Source organism: Borostomias antarcticus (assembly GCF_949987555.1).
Source record: "Borostomias antarcticus genome assembly, chromosome: 15".
Classification (NCBI taxonomy): domain Eukaryota; kingdom Metazoa; phylum Chordata; class Actinopteri; order Stomiiformes; family Stomiidae; genus Borostomias; species Borostomias antarcticus.
In genome coordinates, this window is record NC_140248.1 from 21,361,604 (window position 1) to 21,386,222 (window position 24,619).

The following is a 24,619-nucleotide window of genomic DNA, read 5'->3' on the forward strand; positions in this document are numbered from 1 at the left end:
CTGGCACAGGGAGTCCCGGAGTCCTTTGTGTACTCGGGTCAGGAGTGGTGGGGTCATCTGAGGTAGTAACCGAGACCTGCATCCACTTCTTGAGGAACTTGGACGGGAGGGAGACACAGTATGCACAGGTAGTGCTGTCAGCCAGGGCGGCTTGGGCATGCTACACTCCCAGGCATGCAATGCAAAATGGATGGATCCTTTGCCACTACCAGGGAGCCGCAGGCTGTCTCGCATGGATGGGGCTCTGGCTGTCTCTCGGTGGGGCTATACTGTAGTCCGTAGAGCTAGCCGCCGCCCAGTTGACAGGAGGATGAGTTTGGTGTCTGTCTGGTCACCATGGCACATGAGTATGAAGGCTCGTGGGGAAGAGAGTTAAGGAAAGCAAGGTATGCTAGCCTAACCTCAACAATTTCCTAGGTTCAGTCGCCTGGAAATACAAGTTTGTTTGCAGAGAAGTTAACATCGTGACACCACCCTGAGCTCACGTTGTTCACTGAGGTCACGTTGTTCACTCCACTCATCAGTCTGGAAAAGCTCCATAGAGATCCGTTTGAAAACGATTGGCAAATCAGCGTTCTGAGGAAATTTAGAAGCTACGCCGGGCGTGGTTTAGGGGTGACGACAGCGAGACGTGACTGTCCATTCTAAAACGGTGGCTCCTAAAGAAGAGGTTAGCGTAGATGCTGCTATAGCATCAGTTATATCTAAACTGGAGAATGTTTCTTCACCGTAAGAAGAGCAAAGAACGGCACTGAAGGCTTTTCTCTGTGGAAAAGATCTCTTATCTCAATTGGCTTCAGTATGAGTTTGATTTATCAACTGGCTCCGTAGGTAGCGAAGAAAATGCGATGGGCGCAGAATCTCATTGATTATCGTGTCTCTGTTGGTTACCCTAATAGAAGATTAAATCAGAGAGGCTGGGAAGCTGGGTGTCATTGGTATGCAGCTGGAGGAATGAACGATGCAGTTATCCTTCAAGGGTGATGCCAGCTGGTATTTGGTAGCCCTGAATCGTGCTTACAAACGAGAAATGGCAGAATATACTTTCTTTAGAAGTGTACCATGAGAACTTAGTGGGAATTGATGTTGTTGAGGTTCATGTCACATACAAATGGTAAGTTAAAAAATGTTATAGCTAGCACTACATAATTTCATGTTAAACAATGGTATTAGAACTGAAAGGTAGTTGAAGCAAAGAAAGTTGCAAGCAATGAAAGGCAAAATCCAAGAAATATTTAGACATAGTAACAGCAACAGTAAAACTAACGTTAACCTGATCAAAATAACCCCCCCAATATTAATATTTTTTATTATTTGGTGTCTTGATGGTGATGGTGGAGAGTACTGTCTAACACAGGACAGACTGTTAAAAACAGGAGAATGGGATTGCTTCCTTCATCTGCAGGAGTACTTTGATGTGACAGCGTACAGTGACAGGATACTATTAGGCAGCAAGATGGCTGTAAGTGCTGTAATACTTATAGGCCTATTCTTTCTGTGCATGTTTGCCCCACATATGGCCAGATCTAGCAACTAATCAGCCACAGTGCACATTGCCCCAGTAGCCTACTCGATGATAGTGATTTGGAAAGTGAATTAAGTGAGACTGTAATCTGAAAGTGTAACATCGTAAACTTAAGTATAGATGTTAAAACGAAACCCTTGTTGAAATGCAAGAAGTAGGCCTGTACACAATTTCTCTCAAGCATCGCGGAGGAGGCGTGGAACCGCTTTGTGCATGTCAAAAAATTATATTCTGATTCAATGCTTTGGGGCATATAATCACATTTTATTGGATCAATTTATTTAGCGTCCACGTATAGTTATATTGCAATCGAATTGATGAAATATTGTCTATGTAACCACAGCTGCACCAAATAGGCTACTGGAGTGGAAAATCTCACAAATATGTAACCATTAAACGTGGAGCACGCCCAACTTGAGTGTATAGGAGAAAGTTAACCATTTAATTTAATTTATTTATATTGCTTTTTATTGTCTCCTATTCGTTGCCTTGTTAGTTACAGTAAATCTAGGCCTACCTTTTTTCTTGTTCTCCAGTATTCACTCCGACTCTGGCTGCATCCGCATCGCTCTGCATGAGGTAACCTCGCTTGTGTGGAGTCACCGCGCTCTCGCTCTTTATTTTGTTGTCATGAGCTACGATAAACGAGTCACTTAACTGTAACTTTGCTCCCAGTGGTTTACCCCCGTTGCAAAGGTAACGTTGACTATAGAGTAAAATTCAGATTGATGAAAACATCTGAAGAAAGAAGGAAGCCTTTAATTTGTAATATAGTGAGAACAATATGCAGCAGCGTCCACCAATGAAATGTTTCTCTGCGGTTAACCCATCCATGCTTTCCTTCCTCCAAGGGCAGCCAGGAGCAGTAGGCTGCATACATGGGCCACGCCCGTGGACCAAGTCCAAGTGCTCAGTCAGGGACAGGACTGAAGAGCATCTGTTCTTCTGCATGTTTTTTGTATTGGATTCTTGGGAGGAAATCCATGCGAACACAGGCAGAATATGCAAACTCCGTACAAAAATGCCCGGAGACCTTTTGTTGTGAGGCGACAGTACTGCGCCACCGTGCCACACTTGCCTGCACCGTAGTCACCACCTCCAGAGCACGTCTGGCTGTATGGGATTAGCCATGGGTCCACCGACGCCATCGCTACCATTTCTGCAAACCACCCAAACCCAGGACGGTCGGAGGCTACCAGAATCACTGACAGACGCAACTGGGTGAACTGCCTCTGGAGGCTTCACATGTGAAGCAGACCCATCAGACCAAGGTCGAGGGGCGAAACAAATGGAGACAGCATTAAGGCTTCTCTCCACAGAGAAAGACCCGGTCGAAAGAGGGCATTGTTCCCGTCGACCCAGAGTACTCGGAGCCCTGGGGGCCGACCCGTCATCGGGTCCTCCGCGAGCCCACTCTCTGCCTGTCAGACCCAAGAGAGGGGGCTGGAGGCACAATCCAAACATCACTCTCCCTCAACATACTCCTGCCCCACATCGCCCTCGTCGGGGCCGAACCCCGGGTCGGAGGCAGCTGCCGGGAGGACACTGACGGAGGGTAGTAGGACGTCATCTGCGAAGAAGACCGCTCAGTGCCTCCTCTCTTCTTAGGGAAAGGGGAAGCAGGAGGCACACACAGAAGGGTCTTGCAACCCACCCTGAGCATGCCATGGCCTCAAAACAGATGAAGCAAGAATCGCGCCAGACCCTGGCAGGATCCAGGAATCTGCAGCAGCACTGGGCAGGAGGATGGGATTCCAATCTCGTGAGGTAGGTCCGTCATCTTTAAAATTTCACTCACTGAAATTTTTGGGGAATAGAGTGTAGGCAGCACCTGCCTTATATACTTGGAGGAGGAGGCACTTGTACTCTTGATTGTCTGATGTGTTCTTTCTTTCTATTCTATTTTTTTCTCTTTAGTCAATGTTGCCTTGGGAACAGGGATAAACCAATAGGAGCGAAGCCCCCCCTATGGAGTGAAGCTCCATGAAATAGAACTGTTATTTTTGGGTATTCCAGAACATACTGGCATACAGACATGCTGAACAATAACAACAAAATAAATACTGAAAGGATATCTCCAACATGGTGATCATCTTTGGCTTAAGTTTGACGACCTCTGCGAGGATCCCTCCATCTCCGCCCCCCAGGATCAGCACCTCCTTTCCAGCGTAGTTCTCTCGCCCATTACCCATGATAGCCTGGGTGTAGGGCAGGTCGCTTTCTGCCAGGTCTGGAGTACAAAAAAAGTTTCACTGTCACTAAAAGCCACGAGGACTTTATTTTGTAAAGTCCTCGTCTATCAGTTATATCCCTAACATAAATTGGTATTTTCCAATTGTTTGCAAGTAACTGGGTAAACGGGTTTTTGGTGTAAAAGTAATTTCACTTTTATTTTGAGATAGCCTACTTGTTAGACTACGCAGCCTTAAAAGTCTTAAAATGGAAGTGAAATTAATATTACACCAATCAATCAATGCCATGGCTACACTGGTGATTACTACTAGCAATCAAAATTAACAAATGAAAAGGAATGGGTACACGTATTCAGTCACCTATTTAACAATGCTTGACAGTCCTCAAACAGGCTATGAGCGTCCTATCTCATCGTTACTGGCCGAGGTGAGAGGGGCTATGTGGAAGGAACTGTCCACTGACGTCAGTACAGTAGAGTCGCTGCCCATCTTTCGCCACAGGCTCAAAACTCACCTCCCTCTTAAGCACCTATTGTATTTTTTGTTTGCTATTCTTGCACTTTGCCTTCAATACTAGATTATGCTTAGTCACTTGTTTTAGAAAGGAGATGCACTTGTGAGTTCTAACAAGCAGTAGTACACTGACGAAGACAACTAGGCTATAGTTATAGAGTTAAGTTATATTTTGTTTGATCGGCCCAGTAACGGAGGTTTACCCTAGAGCGCTAGAGGGTTCGAGGTGTGGACATGAGACTTGGTCAGGAGGGTCATGGCACTGTCCCGAATGAGTATGCCAATTTTCACAACTTTTTACCATATGGTTCTATGGGCTGCCATAGACTCCCATTGCGGAAAAATAATAATAATAAGAAAACGTAGAATCACTTAGGGTGCCTACGCAGGCCCCCAACAAAAGGGTTCCTACTGCTGTAGGACCCCTAATAATAAAAACAATTAAAACAATAGGGTGCCTATGAACCTTCGGTGCTTAGCCCCTTAATTAGTTTGTACATTTACTCAACACTTTAAAATTGCACTGAATTCCTAGCACAACCCCTTAAGTTTACTAAGCAAAACAGCTCTCTAAAATAAATGTATTTTAAAAGCACTCTAAAATACATAGCATTTAACCACAATGTTTGCAATGTCTGTGCATATATGAAATGAAGCAAAACACATTACATGTAACATTAGAATACCAATACCATTTAGAATAAATGTAATAATAATAATAATAATAATACGGCAGTGTAATTATATAGTGCCTTTCCAGAGAGGAGAGGAGGTTGGGGGGGCCTGAAATGAAACTAAGGATGTCAGGGCTTGTAGGTATTGTCACATATTTGAATCATGAATAGATGTGTTTTACTTACTGACATCCCCATTGAGGATAAGGATATTGCCAAACTGCTGAGAATGCATGATCTTTATATTCTGGTAGGCAGAGTCCTCATCATAGACAACCCTGTCGATGTCATACTCCACCAGCCTGCCATCAGCGGTGGGCCAGTATCGATCAACAGCTGCTCCACGTGTGAGAGCAGGCAGCCTTAGAGGGAGTAACAGGTATGTATCATCATATAGCAAATGTGACTACAGTGAGGAGGCTTTGGCAAAATAGTTCACAAATGTTGGAAATTATGTTCTCTACTAATTCAACTTGGAATACACATCCATCACAAGAAGCCTACCTCTTGATCCTCTTAATGTTGCCATGTAGGAGACTCTTCAGCTTCTCTTCCAGTGCATTCAAAAGCTAGGAGAAAAGAGTTTAAGCTCAGTCACATTATACAGCTACAACTGAATTGTTAGCCTAATATCAGACAGTCTGACATTGCTTCACCGAGCCACGGTGTGGCTCCATCCACACGTTATGACGTCCATGTCCAAAAGCTCTCGTCTTTTTCTCCACAGGTTCTCTCAGATTGAACAGCACCCACCTAAGGGGCTGAGTGATGCGTTTGACAGATTGATCGATATATAGGCTAATCTGCTTAGTGTTCAGTTTGCCTACTCATTCAAACAGCCTTGGATATTGCTGCTGCAGCGTAGCCTTCATGTCTCTCACTGAAGCCATGTTGGCGCCCATCTTCAAAACTCCTAGTTTCATCGCAGTTTCTCCCCAACAGTGGCTCACCCTGGCCCCGGATCACTGGTCTGCGTGCAGTGTTCCCCTATTCCTACTCTGCACGTGAAGATGCCCTTCACAGGTAAGGGTTCACTGGATGAGTATGCATACAGCTTGCGTTACGCTTGTGGTACTCTTGACTCACATTCCCATTCGCTCTGCCTTGAGCCTGTCCCAGGTTCCCTCATCTATAATGTTGCTAGATGCCCCTGAATCAATGAGCATGTTCAGGTTAACATGACCTACTAGGGTTGCAAATTTCAAGGAATTTCATTAATCGATAACTGTTAACCTTAACAAACGATAGTCGATTAATTGATAAGAATGTCCTGTGTCGTTGAAATTTCCCGGCATCCCAATTAGCCTTCACTACATGGCGGGGCACCCTCATGTGCAGTCAGAGCTTAAATCATGATTACATTTCATGAAACTCCTGTTCCCCCCCAAAAAAGCTATGTTCCATTAACAAGCAATTCATCGAGTAACCAAATCTTACTTAATTCTTATCAGCAATTAATCGATAATCGATTAACTATTAACATACCTATTACCTACTGAGAATGTAATTCTCTCTGTGCTACCATCACTGTTTACTGTGAATGCATATTCTCTCTTCTCTTCCACACATTTTACCGTTTGCTTTTCTTTTCCCTTGCTCTTACACATTATAGCAAAATGATCTTTCCCATTAAATTTCCTGCAAGTCTGACCCCGTGCAGGACAATTAGTCTTTTGCGAAAGGGTGTCTCTAACCGCATCTAAAGCACAGTCAGATTTGCTGTTCTTGTCTCCATTTTTCCCTGAAAAAGTTTCCCTTTCTGGCGGTATTTCCCCCTTTTGTCTGAAATACAATGGACAGTCTCAGTCTCTTGGGATCTGTGTTCATGGCGGACATTTGCATTTCTATCCTCTCGCATCTAGCAGCCATCTCCAAAGTTTCCTGCGCACAAAATCGGACGTGCATTTACTCAGAATGACAATTTCCAAAATTTACCAGAAAGTGCTGTGTCAACAATATCTATGCATGACAGGCATTTTGCAGATCCATACAGATAACACCTAGGTCTAAATATAACCTGGTTCAAATTCTCTACAGCAGAGATGACAGCACATCTATCTGCATTCCAAATAATCCAATGTCACTAATAATACCAGTGCAAATCTCTCCTACATACTGTACCACTATCTCATGTGCGTAAAACACACATGAAATGAGCGCAAGCACATTATATCAGCAGATTCAGCTGAACGACTAGAACAAAGAATAGCCTAACTTACAGAAGTGTACACAGAGGGCCTTCATCGCAGCAAAGGTCTTAACTGCATCCTCTAGGCCTATTTAGATTCTTGGTGCATGTCCAATTCAATCCTCCCCAATGTTCTACAGAGATCATTGCCAATCCATAATTCTGTCTTGTCTGTCCTGTTTCATTGTACTGCGGAGGTAAGATCCACTTTCAACTTTCAAGAAACTGCGTTCTCCTGTAGGCTGCAACTGAAATGGGATAAATATATTGACAAGTGTGCTTGGTCCTTTCAACAGTCTCCTCTTTTTACATTCACAGCCAGATAATTGTGGTTGTTTAGACATACAGTAGGCTATTGCTTCCATTTTTCGCTATCCTCAGTCATGGCTCATGAGAGCTGGGGGTGGAGGTGGGGGAGGGAGAGTGGCAGGTGCAGCGTGATTGACACATTCCTCAACAATTGACGCGCCTGTCATATACTTTCATTTTAATAGTTGGCAAAATGTTGCTCTAGGCAGTTGCCTAGCTCGCCTCTATGGACGTGCTGCCTCTGCTGCTAACATTATAAAGGCAATACAAATCACAAAATGGACCCGCCTCCCATGCCTGGCGCATACCATCAACCCGATTGCAAGAGATACCCTCAAAGGCCAAAAGCCCACTCTGGATGAAGTGAAAGAGGCAGTGAAATACTTCCACAGGAGCACACTAGGTGCAGAAAAACAGAAGGCCACTCAGATCCGAATGGGGATGGCAGAGCTATGACCAAAACAGGACTGCTTCACAAGATGGAACTCTACATACGAGATGTTGAAGAGTGTTCTGCAATCCAAGGATGCCACCCTGGCCATCACAAATGCATCAGTCAGCCCTTTGTCCCAAGAAGAATGGAGCATGCTGCAGAGGTGCACTATCCTGGAGCCCTTTCAAGAAGTCAATGTGGAGATTAGTGCAGAAAGGTATGTTATTGCTTAGAGTTGGTCAGCTGTAGCTTTATTATAGCATACTAATAGCACAAAATACCTGATGAATTATTAATGTTTGAGACCATTTTATTGTATAATATAAATGTATATAGATACAGTTTACCAGTAAAACATAGTATGTAGTGTCATTGTCAGTTACACTTTATAATTGTCAAGATTCAAGATCAACTTTATTGTTCCAAGGATGGAAATTTTCACTTGGACCTTCACCCATGCTGCAGCCGTAAAAAGCCAAGAAACATTCCCAGATGATACTGACAATGTTAGTACATAAAAAGGTGCCCAAGTGCATCAAGTAAATTTTATTGTCATTCAACCATATACTGTACAAGTATACGGCATAACGAAATGTCATTCTCCAGTGGGCACAGGGGCCAACACCAAATGTGTTCTGTGTACGATGATACACAGAACATACTACACAACAAAAGCAGAACAAAAGCAGAACATTGACAGTATAAAATTGCAGCAGGATAAAGGGATATTATATAGACATAAATGTAATAAAAGGCGTAGAAATATGAAAGCTAATACTGTAGATAATTAGTAAAGTAGTAAAGTAAAAAAAAAGTGCAAGCACATACTACACAGAACACATGCAGAGCAATGTTGACAGCATAAAATAGAAGCAGGATAAAAGGGATAAAATATAAATATAATAAAAGGTGCAGAAATATGAAAACTAGAGATTATTAATAAAGTGCAGTTAATAAAAGTGAAAGCACATACTACAGAGTACAAGCAGAACAACTGACAGAATAGCAGCAGGATAAAATAATAATATATGAATATAATAAAAGGCTTAGAAAATATGAAAACTAGAGTTTAATTAATAAAGTGCAGTTACTATACTGTAAGTCCAATATCATACTGTTCATGTTGGGGATGGAGATGATTCCGTGCGTGTGTGTGAAGGGGGGGCTGCGTGTGTGCGGGTTCACCATATGGTAGTTATTCTTCCTGCAACATCTCGCCCTACCTCGTGGTGATGGCAGCAACGTATGCGCGCCAAGTAACTGAATATGACTATGACTGTGTATAGGACTGTTAAAGGGCAATGCTCGTTTTTGACAACCTGGACCTTATTTACGACATATTATAAGAAGTTTGACTCACCGAGATCACTTTTGTGTAGTTCGGAGGCCTGTAGAAGAAATTTAAAATCCAGCGCGAGCCAGTATATCCATGTAATGACGGTGATCGGGGCACGAGAATGCAGTTTCTCAAAATCTATTTTCGTCCGCTAAACGGTTGTTTTCATCAATCAGATTGGATGAATCGACAGTTGAGATTCCTCAACGCGAGGCATTGTTGTGGTTTTCAAATACGGGGTCTTTAGCCTCTGTAATATGATCTTTACACGCCTTTCCCCACTTGCTCCAGCACACATGCGCACAGGCCAGCGCGCAGACTGGCTATTCTCCGGCTCACATTCTCTGCGCTACGATCGGATTGTTGCTGACGAATGACGACGACAATATTCTCGGCACCAACAACGATCGTAGCGCAGAGAATGTGAGCCAGTCTGCGCGCTGGCCTGTGCGCATGCGTGCTGGAGCAAGTGGGGAAAGGCGTGTAAAGATCATATTACAGAGGCTAAAGACCCCGTATTTGAAAACCACAACAATGCCTCGCGTTGAGGAATCTCAACTGTCGATTCATCCAATCTGATTGATGAAAACAACCGTTTAGCGGCCGAAAATAGATTGAGAAACTGCATTCTCGGTGCCCCGATCACCGTCATTACATGGATATACTGGCTCGCGCTGGATTTTAAATTTCTTCTACAGGCCTCCGAACTACACAAAAGTGATCTCGGTGAGTCAAACTTCTTATAATATGTCGTAAATAAGGTCCAGGTTGTCAAAAACGAGCATTGCCCTTTAAGACTGTTGACTGTATGACTGTGTATAGGACTGTTAGTGCCTCATTTTACTCACTTGAACTGTTTAATGAAAATAAAATATATATATATATCTTGGTTTGTTGTGTGTCCAGCAGGTTTTCATGTGCATCTTGTTGTTGTTCGGCCACCCTGAGGTGCTTCCCCCTCTAGGAGCGTCATCGCCCGGCTCACCTGCGCCTCCTTCCACCTCGGCACGCGTGCTGAGAGCGTAGCGGCGGCTCGTTAGTAATAAACACACCTGTGCTCCTGCGTCTCTCCCTGAGACAAACGAGGGGCAGGCCCAGCGCGTGCATTTCTGCCGCTCTAGGCGAAACACAATTATGCCGCCCCTCTATTTGCGAATACCAGCAATAACGCACAGCATAAGGAAACAACAGTAACCAAAGTCTAGTTTATTGCAACGCACAGTGTCAACATTATAAGGAAAAGCATGACGTGCATAACGACATGCAATAAGCGAGAATAGGATAGGATTAGAATTATTATTGCCTATTGTTGTGAATCTTTGGAGTGAACTGGGCTTTAGAACAGCAGGTTACCTATTATTCTTCAATGATAGGCCTAATGTCTAATTTACATAGCCTACATTTGATTGTTGTTATATGCTATTAGGCTACTGTAGTTGTAGGCTATAATAGTTCGTTTCTGTACGCTATTCTATGTGCTGAAAAATAACTGGCCAGTATATGCCAATAGCCTACAGTCTGGAGTGGTCCGAACTGACCTCTAAAACTGCGCTGCTGCTGTCGTTGCTGCTCTCCGCTCAACGTGCTTCGCGAACGGTTACTTCCCAGGACTGTATCACTCCCTCCAGGAAATACACCTCACCATGGCTCTTGTACTTTGTCTTCATCAAATCCACCGTAGAACTATAGAATCGGCTCACAGAAACCGGCCAGTTAAAGCCAGACCGGCCGGTCGCAGATTGGGCTAATTTTAGTCAAATTGGCCGGTTTTGAATCGGCCACCGATCGATCGGTCCATCTCTACTTGACCCACAGTCTTTGCCAGTAGGTGCATGGAAATTGCCCAGAGGTCACTGTACTGGGCAACATCAGCTCTGACCCGAGCGGGCGGAGTCTCGCCACCACACCACTATGCATGCTATGTACTCCACAACTCAGCCCCTGAGCGGGCTAGAGACACATGGTGTCTACAGACCAAGGATGTGAAAACCACAGCAAGCCCTCGCTCTATGGAAGCACAATTAGCGATTCATAAAAATAGATTGATGAAAACAACCGTTTCGCGGCAGAAAATACATTTTTTAGAAGCTGCATTCTCGGTGCCCCATCCGCTGCCATTACATGGATATACTTGGCTCGCACTAGATTTTAAATTTCTTCTACAGGCCTCCGAATTACACCAAAGTTCTCAGTGAGTCAAACGTCTTATAATATGCCATAAATAAGGTCCAGCTTGAGAAGCTATGTAACGACCGAACAGGTGAACTTCCATCCATGAGACACCTGATTTGCAAATGTGTGGTGTTAAAGGATTCTATTTTTGTTGAATTTGGAGACACCACGTGTAATATTAGTTGTGTTGAGCTATTTCAATTATTCTTGTTCGATTTGTTTATTGCAAACAGCTGAAAGTTTGTACATTTTGCCAATACGCCTAATTTGCAATGGGGGTTGAATGATTTTGATTGTAACTGTTGGCTACTGTATGTATGGCAGTATTTTATAAGAATTATCAGGGATCACACATCATACATCTCCCCATAGCAAGTGATCCAATACAGTGCAATGAGTAGTAGTGTTGCACGATATACCGGTACCAGCGGTCTACCGCGGTGCCAAAACGTCACGGTGCCAACTATACTATAAGCTCTATACAACGGTACTACTGTGGAATACGGTACTACCGTTGAACACGGCAGGGGGACAATGTTACCTCTGTTCCCAAATTCACTGGTTTCTGCTAATGAGAAGACTGGCTCGCGACACCGTTGTGCAGCTCCCAATTTGTTGACTCGCGCACACATCTCCACAGTCACTGGCTCGCAACACCGTTGTGACAGCTCCCAATGTGTTGGCTCGCACACACATGCAACTCCGCAGTCACAATATTGACGTTATCTGTATGCCTGGGCGCAAGCCAGTCTTGTTCTCAGTAGGCTATCGTAATGTCAGAAGCGTTCCCTAGCTCCGAGTCCGTACCATCAAATGTAACATTATTGTAGAAACTCAAAGTTTAATATGGAACTATTTTGGTTTTAAACCATATAAACAAGGAAAAGCGATAGATGATGGCCGTCCGTTGTGCAGGTGATGCAGCAATGCCGTACAGGCAAAAGGAGGCAACACATCAAACTTAATAAAGCATCTACAATCTCGTCATCCAGACCTTGCACTGGAATACAGACGAGCTACTGAGGTTAGTATGACTATTTGTTATAACTAGCAGTGTTCTTGCCATTAGCTAATATTACAAAAATTAATGAATAAACCTCTTGGCTAAAGCGCCAGCTGGCTAGCTAATGAAGTAACGTTAGCCTACCTGCTGTCATGTCGTCATGCACAGCTGTTGAATGAAATTTGCCGTCCTCTCATTCCAACTCCAAACTCCTTAAAATAATGTGAGCTAGATTATGTAGGTTGAGACGAATCCAATGATAATCCAATGATATCCACCTCTTGACATTTGGTCATTTGATCTGGTTAATAAGACTTAAACTAAAGTGAAAGCTAGATAAAGCATGTTGATGTCACTGCTATCAACCAAAACCCAGTGGCTCTCCGCTGACCTTTACTGGTGGTTGGTGATACTACACTTGTGTATACATGGCGGATTCTGTTGTTAGATATGCATTTTAAATATTTAATATTAATAATTAATAATATGCATGATATATTTTTACTTACCTGTAGAGTTACAATGTAATGCGTTAAATGCATGTTATTCATGCACCACTCATATAAAGTGATTATACTGTACTGTAATGAACTGTACATTGCACGTTCATAAAAATAAAATAAATTTAAATGCTGCGGTATCGTGATACTACTTGGTATCGTGATACTTTGGCTGGTATAGTATCGCAGGTCAAATATTGGTATCGTGACAACACTAATGAGTAGTATATGCATATTGAGAATCCAAGTCCTTGACGGCACATGAAATGACATGGAAATCGCCTTTTTAATACTACATCACAGAACCTGGTATTTCTATGCACTGGAAGTGTTCCACTGTACCAAATTCAAATGAAATCTCACTAGTAGTAATAACAACAATAATCCGCAAGGCAATATCTTTTTTTGCATATGTAAAGGCGATTGCATTTTCAGATGACCTACATTGTCTACTTGCGCGAAGTTGTCCCCTTCACAACACTGCAAGTCCAGGGTGACCAGACCATGGGATTGCAGACGCAGAACTACAAACCTGTGTTTGAGAGAGAGAGAAAGAGAGCGGGGAGAGAATCAATATCAAATTCTGTCATTGCACATTGTACTGTTTGACCATTGGTAGAATTGTTCTCTTGAGGGAAATGGGTTAACCAGACCATTTCCCTGTTCCCATCCCCATTACCAGCCTGTCTGAGGTGTGACAAACTCATTTTTGAAGGGGGATTTCTCATCTAGCTGATTCTAGATCTACCAACATTCAAATAGTTCAGCTATTGTCAGATTTTAAAGTTTACAATCTGCACTTTCATAATCTGTAAAAAACTGAAAATTGACATTGCTTGACATGTGGAAATTAACACGAGCTCCTGTCACAAATGTAGCTTACCACAACTATATCTGCCTCATTAAAAACTAGTTGAAATATTCATCTGGAATTCCTCCCTCTTGTGATTCTGCTGGAGAGTCAGAATTCGGCATTCAAAGAAAATATTTGTAAACATAAAACGAGTGAAAAGCAAACATTTCATTTGGAAGCACATCTCCAGGTGACATGAAGAGGGTCGATGTCGGAACCGCATAGTCTGAAAGATGGAAAGACTACGGGGTTTCCATTAGAGTCTGTCCTGAGTCCTCTCCTTTTTCCCTCTACATCTCTGCGCCGTCATTCACAACATCAACAAGCTTTCATAGCTTCTCTCGCCTCGCAAAGCAGTGGATACTCGCTCAGCAAAGCTGCGCGCGCCTGTAGTCGTGTGTGTGTGTGTGGCACATATGTATGGGGGCTGTACTTAGGGTTTGTTTTTTAAGGGTCTGGGGAGGTTGGGATGTGGGTATAGGGATGAGTGAAATCTTTGCTACATAACTTTTTTTGTATTCCTTCTATGTATGTAACTTTCCTACTGTGTACCATTTGCCCCACTATTTTAAGACTATATTTATTTGCCCAAGGACTGCGGGTGGAAATTAGCTGTTTAGCTATAACCTTGTACAGTGCATCTCTCCCCTCTCCCTATTCTATAGGGTAAATGTCTACTGTACCTTGTCCCCGTCTTAAAAATAAATAAAATCAATCAATCAATTCGCTCGCATGGTTATTTATTCAGCTATTGCACTGCACACTTTCAGGAGCTGTTAAATGAAAATAAATAATGCCACATACTGTAGCCTAGCTCTATAGAGCTCAAGATCAAACGTAAAAAAGTGCATTCAACAAACGCTGAGAACAGAAAGTTCCCATTTTCCTGGTCACCTCAACATGTTAGTCATTAAAACAATAAGTGCACGTCTCTGTGCATGATGTCACCAAGATGACATTTGAAAACACAAAATTAAAGTGACCATTTTTGTACCATTTTGTTCAGACTAGGTTCCTTGCCAAAAACACAACCTTATCAACGGTGTCTGGTTTGAGAGATCTAGAACTATATTCCCACTGGTACTAAATACCCTTTCCGAAGGGGAACTGGTGGCGGGCACACAGATACTTGTAGAGCTCAAGATCAAACATAAAAGGTGCATTCAACAAGCCCTGAGAAAGACATTTCAAGCCAGTCATTTCAAAACAGAAAGTTCACATTTTCCTGGTCACCACAACATTTCAAAACGTATATTATTTTATTTTATTCATTAAATGAAAAAAAATCTCTACTTTGTAAAATAATAAGCTTGGGATGGTACAATTATAAGCTGAAAGTGTCTGCTGTGCTCCACTAGTCGGATCAGTAGCCTGGCACCCGCACCCGAATCTGAATAGCAATTCAATCTGCCTTCACTCTTTCTGCACGCGCAACAGAGTGGGTCGCAGCCTCGCAGCACAGAGCAACGGTGTTCACGTTATGGCATGACGAGCTCCAGAGTTTACAGACTGACTCTGATGTTATAAGTTTCCCCAGCTATTAACATTGGTGTAAATCCAAAATATTACCGAATAGGTGCTTTTGCTTTTGGAAATCCTCTGCCACCGTCTAGAGTAACCAACTGAGCAGCCCTCAGTCCTATCAATTTCCTGAAAATAAGAGCCGGCACACAGAGCAGTATCGTTCATGACTGACCCATCACTACTCTCGCCCCAACTCTTGCCCGAGGGAAGACGGCTGGCGGTGGTTTGGCTGGCGGTGGTTTGGCTAATTGGCGAATTGATTCATCAGCAGCATGGGATCCATTGTCTGTCGGTGAGAAAGAGCGAGAAAAGCTTGCGGCTGCGGCTGAAAACTAACATGACAAACTATACTCGAATATTCCCGACAGCGATAGTCATTTACTACATCGAGCAGAGACTAAGCTGTGATATATCGCGTATATTCGATGTATCGCCCAGTCCTAGTACACACCTCATCGTATATTCTATTATATGGTTTAGTTTGTCTCTGTTGTTACTTGATTATACATTTTTGGTTAATAAATCTTTCTCATATTCAAACTGTGATGCGTCTCCCTCGTTGTGGCCATCTGAGCCAGGTCATGATAAGTGGGGGCTCGTCTAGGATTTTGGTTTGGTACGGTTAGAACTTAGATTTGTTTGGTGTTTGGTTAAGAGTGTGTTTGGTACCTATTGGGATTGCGCAGATGATTGGATCCAGCCGAGCGCTGGCGGATTGGTGCTGCATCCTGTATAGGGCTTTTTGGTTATTGGTTTTAGCTCTGGTTTTGGGAGATGCATCATCTATATAACTCAACTTACAAGTTAAAAACTAGGTTGGAAAGGTAAAAGGAAAACCAATTTTCTTACTGAAACCAAGACCGTCAGAGCAATACGGCGGTCTTTACAGGGTTTTTCCTGGCTCAGAATCTGGTGGAGGTGGTACCTTAAGCGGGGGGTCTGGGCATCCTCCCCCAGGTAATGTTGGGCATCAAAATCTTAATTTCCTGCATTCTGGTGAACTTTCTATGCTCTGATGTGTGCTGGATTAGCTTGTCTGCCTAACTATATTAGCCTCCATTATCCCATTTTGTTGTGTTTATTTATTTTTAAATAACAAACAGCCTAGAACATTTGTGAGGGAACATCAAGGCACTGTCAAGCCAAACGTGTACTAGTGTAGGCTACACAATAGACCAGCGGTTTTATATCAATGGATGGAGAAGAGGCTCCATACTCGCATAGAGAAAGCATTGTTCGATAACCTGAGATTGATAAACTTAAAAATTAATTAAGTCAAGAGCTTTGTCCCAGTCCAAACCCTGTGTTTCTGCGACCCTTTCAAGTCAAGATATGGCTGAAAGGCGTTCAAGTCATGGGAGGGAAAACTCGTTTTCACCACTAATGCAAACACTGCACGTGAATGTGTATCTAGTGAATCGGAACAATTATGTGCATTCGCACAAATTTTATTTCGAGGTCACAGATTATACAACAAACAAAGAAAATAGTACCTACTACACAAAATGTGTACAGGTTGGCAGGTCTTAGTGTTTGTTTTTTGTCGAGAGCTGGAGGCGGCACTCAATTTGACGGAGGCTACCACCTCAAAATTCTCTATGCAGGAAAATCCCTGCTTTAATAATTTTTCCGCGGAGCCCGTTTCGTACCTGGTTTCGGTACCCATCCCTAGGGGGGGCAGTGTTTCCCACAGGATTTTGGGCAGCTATGGGAGGTAGACCCCCAACCCTGTAGGGGGGTCCGGCAGCATGCCCCCCCGGGAGAATAAATTAACAATGTAAAATAATTAACGCATCAATTTGGCACACTTTGAGAGCAAGATCAAGAAGCCATACATGGTGTAGCAATCATCGGACCACATTTGGTTATGAAAGGGGATGGCAAAGAAGTAGTCAAACACAAATCAAGGTAAACGAGACAGGACTTTAATAAATAAAAATCACTATTAAATAACATCCAGTGTTGTGCCCAGTCTTTTTTAATGAAAATACAGGTAACACCCTGACAAACAACTCAATGTGCCAAAGACCACATTTCCATCTACTGTACAAAAGATTATTTAATGCAACATACTGCAGGGCATGAGCCCTTAAAAAAATGCCAGTTCTGAAAAAGAAATCTGGGGGAAAAATGTGCCAATGGAAGCTGAAGTGACTGCAATTGCTAAAAAGAGCCAGCTGACCATCATCTAATAGAGATCCCTCAGAGATGGCAATCATGCAGTCTGAACGAAGCTTCCCCTCTGACACCAACTGCTGCCACACACCAGGGCAGAGGGCCTGGACATCTCACTGGTCTAATATATTGTGTATTTTATGGCCAAGTGAAAAGATCTCACTCCAAACTTTTGGTCAAACTTGGTAGCCCTGAAAAACATACAGGAAAACTACAGTAGCCTAGGCAACTGATGTTTTTTAACATGTCACCGAAGGCCAATAATTTGACAGCGAGCGAATAAGAGGGCAATATTTAGGTCGAAACAACCAAGCTTTTATGGACACAATAAAATAACTACAGAGCCATTATATGACAACAATGGCCAAGCACCACGAAGAGGAATGACAGAACGATAAAATACACCCCCTTAGGGCGCAGCACTCTATAGCCTACTCCCCTACTTAACTAATCAATGTTTAGGCCACTACTAGCCTACTAGGCTACTAGGCCTATTAGTCCACCGCTCCAGGAAGCAAAGTTCACGCTCTCGAGTGCTGATTAAATCTAGGGATGCGCATTGAAAACCGGTTCTTGTTGAGAACCGGTTCCCAGTGAATCGATTCCTTGGAATCGTTAACCAAAATCCTTAAAGTCCAGGTTAACCCAGTTCAAATTTTTGTTATGAGCTTCACACACCACAGGAAAACATGTCATTAACCACCCAGCCAAATCTGAGTGATTAAAAATGTCGCTAAGTATATAAAATAAGGCTTCAAAATCGGTTAAAAATCAGCAGCATTCTCTGGTCTGAGACTGTGGGGGCGTGTCTGCTGAAGGCTCCGAAGCCACACCCAATTGCGTGGGGAGGGGGTGTGGAGGGAAGAACCTGTCAAACCGTTCTCTGGTCTGCATATTGTCACACTGGCACGCCGTCTCTTTTGTGGTAGGAAGGCACAGCTTTGTGAAAACAGAGAGGAGTTGAAATTACACTTGTCTAATGAGTCAAACGCACAGATGCTTCCTCCTAACCTACCTCCTGACAAACAACACAGGTAAAACTGTAGCTACTCTATACCAACGCGCCAGTGTTACTGCCCTTACATGCAAAATACAAAAACAGGCAACGAGGAATGTATGAGTCTGTCCCTATTTTCTCCCTGCCACCTCCGGACCCATTCCTATCCCTCCCAGGCGATCCTGTCGTCCCTTGGGATCAATGGAAAAAGTTGTTTAAAATGTACCTTTTAGTCACTGTCTTGAACAGCGCTGATAGCGCGAAGAAGCGTACACTACCGGAGTTGATAATCGGGACAGACTCATCCACTCTCGTTGGCAATGTTATGTGTGAGAATAACGAGCACTCGGCTTCAACTTTCCCGCAACATATCCAACAGAACTGGAATGTTCAGCCAGTAGCCGCCGAGCACCGCTTCACTGGGAGAGGGTGCGTCTTTCTCCAGCTGCAGCTGGTCTACCTAACCATCCCCCTCGCTCCCGCCTCCCGGTCTCCCGCTGGAGAAATATACTGTAACCACTACCGGTGAACCCATACGCACATCAGGTGCCACAAATATGGCAGGCAGTTTCTGTATAGTTAACGCTTATAGTCATAATATATCATCCGTAACGTTATTTGGTGGGTGGTCGCCTGGTCGGTGCTGCTAGCTATGTTAGCTAGACTAAGGTTATATACACACTCCCATCTGCAACAAGCTACATAGCTAATGTTAGCTATAATTCCTCCTAAGATTACATATAATTCATCATAGCATTACCAAATAAATGTCAAGACACGTTTTGTAGATTAACGTAGCAGTGTATTTTCCTATTGCTTACGTTACCTAGCTAACGTTATAACGTTAATTAGCTATAAGCACACAAGGCAGCGGTGTCGGCACCAAAGGTTGATGCGACAGGAGGAGAATGGAGGCCGGGGAGGGAGATGGTTGGCTCCGCCGAATTCACCAGGACCAGTCGTGAGTCCGTGAAACCCAAAAGCCTCATATTATAATTGCAGAAGCTTTCGGGAGTGAAATGTTTGCTGCAGAGGCGGGCGCTAGCGGTGACAGACTCCTCTGTAACACCATGGCTCTTCAAAAATGCTAACCATTTGCTTCTCATTTCAGCTTTACTCGGGAGTGAAAGAAGGAGACCTTATCATCCCATTCCTGCTGGCATCCAGGAAGGATGCATTTTCGTTTAGTTCTATGCATAGGCATTGCTGACTAAGAAAAACTAGCTAATTCTAGACTGTTGGTTAAAACTAGCTAATTCTAGACTCAAGATTGAGCAGGAGAACCGAAGATTCAAATCCGTTCTAGCTTTATATAGTGTTAGGGCGGGGATATGCTAAGAACACCGCTCTACGTCATCCGGTACCGTTTTAAACCCGCCCAGAAAATCCAGAAATCAAAACTGGTCAAAAACACAAAACTGGTCTAACTTCACAATTCAGTACTACGCATGGTTCATCCCATTTTTACATGTTATCAGCAATGCATCACTAACACATAGAATGTGTTTTCAAGCAAATCTCTGATTTTGGTTAACTGGGACTTTAACGATTCCGCTATCGATTCCTGCCGTTGCTGCGCATGTGCGATGACGTCGCACGCACGATGCCTGGTTTTGTTTTATTAGACCGCGGTAGAAGAGGCCAGCAACATGTCGTCTAGGCATAAACGTTCGAAAGTGTGGTTACATTTCACGTGACAAGATGACAACACGGCCACTTGCAATGCTTGCAAAAAACTTATATCAAAGGGGGGAATACTACAAATATGCAAAAACATTTGGCCACACAGCATGCGATAACTTTGCAGGAATGTCACGTTTTTGATGCGCTCCAGAGTGACGACAGCAGCGCAGCTAACGTTAGTGTAGTCGAAGGTAAACTCCTCCAGAGTCCCTGCCTATTGTGTTAGTGCCATTTGTTTAATTGTATAAACCAGCTTTCACTATATGAATAATTTCCATTTCCATCCATGTAATTTAGATGATGACGTCAGGCTCGTGGGAGTCGGTCTGGGTCAGAGGCTACTTCTTGTAGAAGTAGTAGAATTGTTAATTCTCCATACAGTTGATGGTTGCAGACCTACTCAGTTCCATCTGGACTTCACTTGATTGTATTTGTTGCCAGTTGCTGCTGCTAGTTTTTTTTTTGTCAGCTCAGCTCATATACCCTTTTTAAATAGAAGGAGCATTGTAATTTCTACTAGTAACATGTTAGACTGTTATTGGATTTAAAATTCAACAGAATAATTCATGTTTTATTTATATTTTTCTATAGAAAAAAAATACTGATTTGTTTGTCAGTTTTATTTTTAGTTCAAGGTGAATACACCTAAAAAAAAAAAACAGCACTGTAATTGGCATGTTCAAAGTATATACAGTATAAAAGAAAAATCATGTTAATAAACCTGTTTGTACTCTTTTGCCCAGAGAATCGATAAGAGAATCGATAAGGAATCGGATCAATAAGCAGAATCGAAAATGGAATCGGAATCACTAAAATCTTATCAATATCCATCCCTAATTAAATCTAGGCAAAGCAAAACGCACAGCCATAACTGGTAATTTCAATGTAAGCACTTCAAGAACTGGCTTAACCTACGCCCACTTTTAAGCATTTTGACAAATTACAGATTAGGTTACATTTCGACTGATTACATTTTTTGCGGTTTTGTATGTGTGGGATAATTTGATTGGTTGGTTTTTTATTTGGTCTTGATTACCGAAAACCAGAATCCTTTTACCTGGTCTACAATGACTGTGTGACTGAATGACAAGCTAGTAAGACCGGTGTCAACGGACCGTAATGTGGGCTGTGTTTCCATGAGGACTGTAGGGGGCGACGGAGCACTACCAAAACGCTAAACTCAGATGAAAATGAAGCGATATGGCAGAATACAAGACGCATTTAAGTCAAAAACGCTAACCCTAACCCAAGCCAGGCTTACCCTGGTTTATAGGAGCAATCACCACTGTTGATAACCTAAATTTTGCAGCTTTGGCGGGACAAATTCATCCATGGCGGGCCGCCATGGATGAATTAACGTATGGGAAACACTGGGGGGGTAAAGTAATGTTAGCTCAGCATTGTTGACGCTAATCCAACTGAAGCTTAATTCAGAACAAAAATAAAGGCAAACGTCAAATCTGTCTGGGACCCAGAGTGGTTGAAGAACCAATATGCCATGCTTAAGTAAGATCATATGCTTGCTTACCTGCCATTCTTGCCAATGAAGGTAGCAAGGTATCCGTGTCCCTTAGTGTCATGCGCAGTCTGTGTCATTTCCTGCTCTTGGAATATGGACTGCAGCCCATGCACCGTGGAAGCGAAGTCAGCTAAAACCAAAAAAATTGAAAATAGGATTAAAATAAGAGTAGAATGACACCAGGACCCTGTGGTAATTTGTATATGATCAATGCTCTCTCAGTATAGGGTAAACGTCCCTATTAAGCCCACTTGCAACTTCTGAGTCAAATTTTTAAAAACTGCATTATCATTGTGTGCATCGTTTCTTCCAATGAAGATGCTTCTAACCTACTGTACATGCCAGTTTTTTTGTAAGCCAATCAGATTTGCTGATCTTGAATTATGAAGCACATTTCTTGACATGTGCCTGCTGAGTTGAGAAGTGGCCAAAAAAAGCTTTGGTCCTATAGGTACCCTGAGCAGGGCTCGAGCTTAAGGACGTCCAGTCGTCCTGGGGCCAATGAAAATAGGATCGGGGAGGATATAAAATAATTTGGGGCCGAATTTAGGATGAGTTGGGGAAAAAAAAATAGCATTAGGGATGTCATCGGTGAACAGACGAGAATATTTTGAGCATGTTGCGCATGTCGGTTAAGAATAGTTGGCAACACATTTCATCATCAATTCGTTGGGTCTATGTTGAACTGTGTATTTGAAATGGTTTCGATGCTGCGCTTTCTCGCTCCAACTCTCCGCCAGCCAGTTGAAACACACACGTGCACTGCAGTGCCCACATAGATCATCCTCTCCTCTCTCTCTCAATTCAATTCACTCACGTCACACTTCTCCTCGATCCGCTCGAAGCACACTGTACAAGTAGTTTAACTATTTAACTTGCATTTTGCACCTAAAATAAATCCATGCAAATTGAATCAAACTAGTCAAAGTTTAGCGCACCCGTATACAAAACTAGAAGTGCCACAACATTTTTATTTTATTACAAGTCCTGACAGCAACCTGCAACACGCAGAACTCGTGATGACGCGCAATGACAGCTCAGCTGCCCTCACTCAAAAACGACTGCAGACACCGAATGCCCCTGCCACTAACGTTAACAAAATGAAGAAAATTAAGCCCATTCAATCATATTTTGCCCGGCAAAGTGGGAACCAAGGAGAGAGAGGAATTCGGTGAGGACCGGGGGGAGTCAAATGAACTGTCACTCAAAAACCGTCGTTTACACAAAGTTCTATTGATTCGATTAGATTCAACATTGCACCGTAGCCTACCAGTAACTTGGATCCACATCAAAACGCAATGAAATGCCGTTGACATCGTAAAAAGCGATTTTTCTCTGAAAGGGCATTGTGTTGCCTCTGTGTATGAAATGTGCTATAAAAATAAAGTTTGATTTGATTTGACTAAAGTATTGGGACACACCTCTCAATCATTGAATTCAGGTGTCTCAGTCCCATTGCACCTGGGTACGCCATTCACATTGTGCTTCAGCTGTTATGTCAGCGTACTTCAGGTTTTTTCGTTCATACGCTTCACTAACTGAAGCCTACCATGGTACTATTAGTTCCACAATGAACAGAGACTTCTGCTTAGTTGACCACAGAATCAGATCTCGGGTAGAAACTTAAGTTGCTGGTCTAAATCCACTTGCATATTCCAGTCCCGTGCAGCAGCCAAGAGGGTCCATTCCACTCTTGCAGCTGATTTCACTGGACGTTGCCCTATCCTGTCCTACTACATCTCCATGCCTGAGCAGATTTTGCTTGCTCTACGGCCTCAGACGGAGTTCACTTCCTCCCAGTTGCCAGTCTGGGAGTAGCTGCTGGTATGACCGCATCTTTAGACTCAGTCAGGGTCATGTTCCGCCTCATTTTGCCACACTTGTGCAAAATGTGAGGCTAGAAACAGGCAGTTGCAGAGCACCCGTGTCCATACAAGCCAATATTGCTGAGGCAACTCGGGAGTCCAAGCCACTTCTTGATGTATGAACCAACTGTCCTCTCCAACTTCTCAGCTTTGTAGATGGGGATGTCGTAGACTGTTAAGAGGCCACATCAGACAGGGGAGAGATAATGGTCTGGGGTTGTTTTTCTGGGGTTGGTGTAGGCCCCTTAGTTCCAGTGAAGGGAAATGTTAATGCTTCAGCTTACCAAGGCATTTTGGACAATTCTATGCTTCCAACTTTGTGGGAACAGTTTGGGGAAGGCCCTTTTCTGTTCCTTTTCTGTTCCAGCATGACTGTGCCCCAGTGCACAGGACCATAAAGGCATGGTTGGGTGAGGTTGGTGTGGAAGAACTTGACTGGCCCGCACAGAGCCCTGACCTCAACCCCATCGAACACCTTTGGGATGAACAAGAACGGAGATTGCAAGCTAGGCCCTCTCGTCTAAAATCAGTGTCTGCCCTCACAAATGCTCTTCTGGATGAATGGACAAAAATTCCCAAAGACACTCAAATCTTGTAGAAAGCCTTCCCAGATGAGTGGAAGCTGTTAAAGCTGCAAAGTGGGGACCAACTCCATATTAATCAGGGATGCACCAAAAATTTTGGTAGCCAAAATTATTGTGCCGAAAATAGCAAAAGGTGCATTTTCGGTTCTTTGGCCGAATCAGTGAAAAAATACATTTTGGTCGAAGAATGGCTCCCATGTAGGACTGGGTTAAAAAAAACGATTAATCGATTCTGAATCAAATGATTCAGAATCGATTCATGAATTCCAAAATCAATCTTTTATTTAATGAATTAATGAAAAAATTAAGGAATGAATAGTTCATTAATTCATCCAATGATTCATTCATTCATTTTTGGAAATCAGTATCAATACCCAGCAGTAGTATTGATGTGTTGCATAACTTGGCAGTCATGTAATTAAATGAAGGTTACAGCTAAAAAAAAAAAAACAGGTTTTAGTAACACTAACCGAATCGATATTGAATCGAATCGAATCAAATTGAATTGTGATAATCGATGCTGAACCTTGTGAATCGGAATCGAATCGATTCTTGAAATTCGAATCGATACCCA

At 43.0% G+C, this 24,619-nt stretch overlaps 1 protein-coding gene across 1 annotated transcript in view; it reads right to left on the bottom strand.

The window, feature by feature from the left end:
• The window catches only part of sms (spermine synthase), a 38,188-nt gene that overhangs the window by 12,107 nt on the left and 1,462 nt on the right, over positions 1-24,619 (bottom strand). Inside the window, exons 2-6 of the mRNA XM_084450000.1 lie at positions 21,606-21,726; positions 13,290-13,377; positions 5,409-5,473; positions 5,091-5,266; positions 3,599-3,755 (exon numbers count right to left, since the gene is read on the bottom strand). Coding sequence (XP_084306126.1) covers positions 3,599-3,755; positions 5,091-5,266; positions 5,409-5,473; positions 13,290-13,377; positions 21,606-21,726 — 607 coding nt within the window. The remainder of the gene's footprint in view (positions 1-3,598; positions 3,756-5,090; positions 5,267-5,408; positions 5,474-13,289; positions 13,378-21,605; positions 21,727-24,619) is intronic.